This window comes from Salvelinus fontinalis, chromosome 28 (genome assembly GCF_029448725.1).
Source record: "Salvelinus fontinalis isolate EN_2023a chromosome 28, ASM2944872v1, whole genome shotgun sequence".
In the NCBI taxonomy this organism is placed as follows: Eukaryota; Metazoa; Chordata; class Actinopteri; order Salmoniformes; family Salmonidae; genus Salvelinus; species Salvelinus fontinalis.
The window spans coordinates 30,456,309-30,462,308 of record NC_074692.1 but is presented as its reverse complement, the minus strand read 5'-3'; the positions used below and the strand labels follow the sequence as shown (position 1 = coordinate 30,462,308).

The following is a 6,000-nucleotide window of genomic DNA, read 5'->3' as shown; positions in this document are numbered from 1 at the left end:
CCAAAGAACCCTTGAGGAACCCACATGTTTTAGTGTGTAGAGGTTGATCTGATATAGGCATATACACATATAGATATATTTGATTTCTAAAATGTTTATTTGTCTAATTTGGAACGTCTTACTTTAGGAAATATTTTAAAGGTACTAAGGTAGGCTACTAGCATTTTGGAGCGCACACGCTCATGCATGTCTCACTCCACCACAATAGATGGCGGCATTGGCATTGAGTTGCGTTAGAGTTCACTGCCGTAAAAAAAGTAGAACAATTATAAGATTCGGGTCACATCCTGTTTCTCCTCAGCTGGAGGAAATAACAAAACAACGAGACTTTTCATTGTTCTCATCTTTGAAATACGCTACGGATATATCGGTATGATGTGAAACACTAATAAATTCAATCTGTATTAGCCAACCTATTCGACAGGAAACTGTTAGATTGCGATCAGATATTATCTTCGTTCTGTTAGCGTGTTAGCTAGCCAGCAAGCTAGTCATTGCTTTCTAACAGACGATTTTTCCAATCTAATGTAGCCAACAATCTAGCACGCTAACTAGCTATAACATAGCCGCAGTTCAATCAAAGTTGAGAAGATGGCTAGGATTTCACTTAATTACATTCTGATGTGCGGGCAAGTTCTCTTGCTATTGTCAGTGTTGCTTTTGCAATGTTTGGAAGGAATATACTCCCAGAATTCATCAGACTCACCCGGACAGAGGGCAACAACAGCTGCATTCAGTTCCAGTGAGCAGCCGCAAGATAACGTGACGACGTATCACATCATACCAGTTGAACGCGTGAATTATACTGAACTGTATGAATACAGGCCTCCGTCACCAGTTGTCCTCTGTAGCTATCTGTAAGTATTTTATTTGTGTTTCAATAACAACAGTGCAACATCAATTTGCTTTCAGAGACTGCCCTCTCAAAATTGGTGTGTCACCCTCTTGGTTTTATTTTTCGGGGGGCTTAGGGCACTGTTCACCCTGCCTGTTTTCTAAACGCCCATATACAGTTCTTCACGTGCTACACAAAATACACAGAATAAATACGTAATTTCACCTTTTTCTGTGCATGTGAAGACCAGAGGAGTTCATCCACTGTCAAGATCCAGTGGACCATGCACAGAACTCCACTGCCATTCTGGAGATGGGACACGGTTGTTGGAAGGTATGTCAAACCGTAGTGGATAGGCCCCCCACCCCGCTCTGTGGCCTTACATTATGATCATTTGATAACTAGTCATACACAGATAGAATACAGGCGTAGTTGAACATTCAGGTCAGATTCTTGCTATTTCATGTGTAGACTTTGTGTCATCTCATCTGTCGTTTTTCTAAATCACCACCTTTATTTAGTTTGGCGGGCAGGTACACAAAGACGTGAATCACACACCAGTCATCTGCACGGCACTGGAAGACATTGAATGTGCTGGACCAAGGGAGTTCCTGAGAGGGAATGAGCCCTGCATCAAGTAAGGGAGAATCTAGCTACTGTACTTGACTCTGCAGTTTCTGACAAGCTCATGCATCATTGATTGTTGTTATATGACAATAGTCAGTCCCAGTTTACGGTACGGATATACACCATGCCTGACTTCACTAGCATTCAACAGGTTTGAAATACCTGCTTGGAGGTCAATACTATATACACTGCTCAAAAAAATAAAGGGAACACTTAAACAACACAATGTAACTCCAAGTCAATCCCACTTCTGTGAAATCAAACTGTCCACTTAGGAAGCAACACTGATTGACAATAAATTTCACATGCTGTTGTGCAAATGGAATAGACAAAAGGTGGAAATTATAGGCAATTAGCAAGACACCCCCAATAAAGGAGTGGTTCTGCAGGTGGTGACCACAGACCACTTCTCAGTTCCTATGCTTCCTGGCTGATGTTTTGGTCACTTTTGAATGCTGCCGGTGCTTTCACTCTAGTGGTAGCATGAGACGGAGTCTACAACCCACACAAGTGGCTCAGGTAGTGCAGCTCATCCAGGATGGCACATCAATGCAAGCTGTGGCAAAAACGTTTGCTGTGTCTGTCAGCGTAGTGTCCAGAGCATGGAGGCGCTACCAGGAGGCAGGCCAGTACATCAGGAGATGTGGAGGAGGCCGTAGGAGGGCAACAACCCAGCAGCAGGACCGCTACCTCCGCCTTTGTGCAAGGAGGAGCAGGTGGAACACTGCCAGAGCCCTGCAAAATGACCTCCAGCAGGCCACAAATGTGCATGTGTCTGCTCAAACGGTCAGAAACAGACTCCATGAGGGTGGTGTGAGGGCCCGATGTCCACAGGTGGGGGTTGTGCTTACAGCCCAACACCATGCAGGACGTTTGGCATTTGCCAGAGAACACCAAGATTGGTAAATTCGCCACTGGCGCCCTGTGCTCTTCACAGATGAAAGCAGGTTCACACTGAGCACCTGTGACAGACGTGACAGAGTCTGGAGACGCCGTGGAGAACGTTCTGCTGCTTGCAACATCCTCCAGCATGACCGGTTTGGCGGTGGGTCAGTTATGGTGTGGGGTGGCATTTCTTTGGGGGGCCGCACAGCCCTCCATGTGCTCGCCAGAGGTAGCCTGACTGCCATTAGGTACCGAGATGAGTTCCTCAGACCCCTTGTAAGTCCATATGCTGGGTTCCTCCTAATGCAAGACAATGCTAGACCTCATGTGGCTGGAGTGTGTCAGCAGTTCCTGCAAGAGGAAGGCATTGATGCTATGGACTGGCCCGCCCGTTCCCCAGACCTGAATCCAATTGAGCACATCTGGGACATCATGTCTCGCTCCATCCACCAACGCCACGTTGCACCACAGACTGTCCAGGAGTTGGCGGATGCTTTAGTCCAGGTCTGGGAGGAGGTCCCTCAGGAGACCATCCGCCACCTCATCAGGAGCATGCCCAGGCGTTGTAGGGAGGTCATACAGGCACTTGGAGGCCACACACACTACTGAGCCTCATTTTGACTTGTTTTAAGGACATTACATCAAAGTTGGATCAGCCTGTAGTGTGGTTTTCCACTTTAATTTTGAGTGTGACTCCAAATCCAGACCTCCAAGGGTTGATAAATTTGATTTCCATTGATCATTTTTGTGTGATTTTGTTGTCAGCACATTCAACTATGTAAAGAAAGAAGTATTTAATAAGAATATTTCATTCATTCAGATCTAGGATGTGTTATTTTAGTGTTCCCTTTATTTTTTTGAGCAGTGTATATACTTACCTGTCCTGGACTTGGAAATTGTTTTGGAAGCTAACATGGATTTACCACTAGAGAGCAGTATTTACAAACCAATAGGACACATTCCTTTACATCATGTTACACTTAATGGCCCATGGCTGGATGGGATACCGCTTATGTCAAATTGACAGTTGTTTTTTGTGGGGCATTTTAGCTAACCCTAACCCCTTTCCTAACCTTTTTAAATTATCATAACCCACTATATTAATTATCCTTACCTACTGCGTACGTTTTCCTAACCTGATACGTAAAGTCAATTTTGGTCAATTCTGACATAAGCTGTGTCCCATCTGATCAGAATAATTTTAATTGGCTCCTAATTGTCTAATTGTCTTTTCTTCCGGTTATTGACACCTCCTCTCTGCCTTGTTGTAATTTCAGATACACTGGCCACTATTTCATCACCACCCTGCTGTACTCATTCTTCCTGGGTTGCTTTGGAGTGGACAGGTTCTGCCTGGGGCATACAGGCACAGCCGTGGGCAAGCTGCTGACCCTAGGAGGCCTTGGCATCTGGTGGTTCGTGGACCTCATCCTCCTCATCACTGGAGGCCTCATGCCCAGTGACAACAGCAACTGGTGTACCTTCTACTGAGACCAGAGAGCATGGGTTGAAGACCTTTCAAAGGCATACTTCGAGATTTTGGCAGAGAGGCCCTTTATCCACTTCCTCAGTCAGATTAACTCGAGGATACCATTTTTATGACTGTGTCCAGTATGAAGAAAGTCAGAGGTAGTTCTGCGAGCCAATGCTAACTAGCATTAGCGCAATGACCTGAATTCTATGGTTATCTACTAGCATGTTAGCATTGGCTCGCGAAACTACCTCTGACTTCCTTTATACTGAACACAGACATAACAATGGTATCCACAAGTATATTTGACTCTGCGGAAGTAGATAAAGGGCCTTATTGCGAAATCCCAAAGTATCCCTTTAAGGTGGGTTTGCGTTGCGGAGATGCGGGACGACTAAGTATCATCGCTTATATGTGAATTACAGGTCAGAGCAGTCTGACCACGTGTCGGAGGCCTTTATCTCCGATTCTCCTAGAGAATCATGTCACCTGACGGGGTATCACTTTATGCTTGCACACGCCATAGATGGCAATTATTCGCTTGTCTGCTGTTTCCGCAATTTCAATCCAGCTTTAGTCTTTCATCAGTCTTTCGTCTCTCATCATGGCATGACAAGAGGAGTATTTGTGAAAGATGTGTGATGTGGACCAGGGGCGTGGTTGGCGTGTGGCTGGTGGAGGTTTTATTTTGTTATAAAGGTTAGAGCACTGAACTGTTGAAGCAAAGGAAATGGGTTGTTGCTATGTTATCTATATGAAAGCTTAAATCTAGGCTATAAGTTTCATTATGCGATTTATACGTGCACAAACTGCACAACGTCTGAGATAATACCATGTCTGACCATCTGATGAGGAGTCTAAAAACATTTGTGTTCAATCCAATCACTGAAGCTTTGTAATGGCGTATAAATCAACCATTTGAGCTATTCAGTATTTGTCACATACGTTTAAGACTTTTCCAAGTCTCATCAAACCATTGTTGTGTTATAGGATTGAATTCCACTCTTGATTCCTAATAATTTACCCCACTTAACTAAAGGCCAAATTTCACATTTGACATTATATGTACATAGTACCTGTATACATATTGTTATTTTGGCCTCACCTTTTAGCTTTTGTACCCGTACTGGTTATAGAGATTACATCTCACCTACAGATACTGCTCACATAGCTTACTCCAAATTTAGTTCTGATTTAGTGTTCCAAATGAAAACAATTAGATTAAAATACATTTAGACGGAGTAATGCTGTATGTACCCTCAATTCTGTGATTGTTTTTTATTATTTTGTTATGCATTGAAATGTTTAACTTTATTTTCCCTATGTCCTTTCAATATAGGAAAAATGTGAAATGAGTCTTCTGTAAATATGGTCAAAGTCTACCAGTTAATTTTATGATATGTGTCTTGCAAAACTATGTAAAATGACAGGTTGAGAAAAACGGAAGAAGGAACGCAAACTGTCTGTGTGCTATCCCTGCACATCAAGTATTTGTAGTTCAACAAAATGTTTGGTTAAATGTATTTCTACTTGAATCTGATTTGTTGTCTGACATGCTAAGTGGAAAGATGGTTCCTTTTTTCTGTGCATGCTTCCATGTTTTTCAGATCGATTGTGTTTTTTCTGTACACTTTGACAAGCTAGTGCTACTATTAAAAATTCCAGTACACAGAAGAAAATAAAGGTTTCAAAGCCAAACACTATAAAGATTTTAGTTTAAGTGCCCACAAATGTCATTCACCACTTTGAGGTAAGGATGTTATTGTACATTAATAAAAACACAATTGGTACTTGCCTCTAACTGCCTATACAAACTGTATAGCTGAATATCCTCTCTAAACACATTGAATTCAATAGTTTTGGTCGAAAAATAGGCGCAGCACAGTTTAAAAGAAATGTTTTTTAACTTTATTTAGCAGACGCTCTAATCCAGAGTGACTTACAGTAGTGATTGCATACATTTTAGTACTTGCTCTACCAACTGAGCCACAACTATGGACTCCCATTACAATGTTGCATATTGTAACTACATATATTTTTAGGGCAGTATATCATCGCTAACATACAGTGCATTTGGAATGTATCCCAACCCCTGGACTTTCTCCACAGTGTTACGTTACAGCCTTCTAAAATTGATGAAATAGTCCCCCCCCCCCCCTCTCATCTATACACAATACCACAA

General features: G+C 42.6%; 1 protein-coding gene across 1 annotated transcript; it reads left to right on the top strand.

Annotated features, from left to right (window-relative positions):
• The first annotated feature begins 261 nt into the window (after window positions 1-261).
• Window positions 262-5,516, top strand: tm2d2 (TM2 domain containing 2). The gene is made up of 4 exons (XM_055887486.1): window positions 262-857; window positions 1,081-1,168; window positions 1,357-1,472; window positions 3,625-5,516. The coding sequence occupies exons 1-4, from the start codon at window positions 592-594 to the stop codon at window positions 3,836-3,838; spliced, it is 684 nt and encodes a 227-aa protein (XP_055743461.1). The 5' UTR covers window positions 262-591; the 3' UTR covers window positions 3,839-5,516.
• The last annotated feature ends 484 nt before the right edge of the window (window positions 5,517-6,000 follow it).

Bases quoted from the DNA above. Each gene is read 5' to 3' on its own strand.
- tm2d2 (XM_055887486.1), top strand. From the start codon at position 592: ATGGCTAGGATTTCACTTAATTACATTCTGATGTGCGGGCAAGTTCTC. The intron at 1,169-1,356 runs GTATGTCAAACC...ACCTTTATTTAG, and splicing joins TGGGACACGGTTGTTGGAAG to TTTGGCGGGCAGGTACACAA. The intron at 1,473-3,624 runs GTAAGGGAGAAT...TTGTAATTTCAG, and splicing joins GGGAATGAGCCCTGCATCAA to ATACACTGGCCACTATTTCA.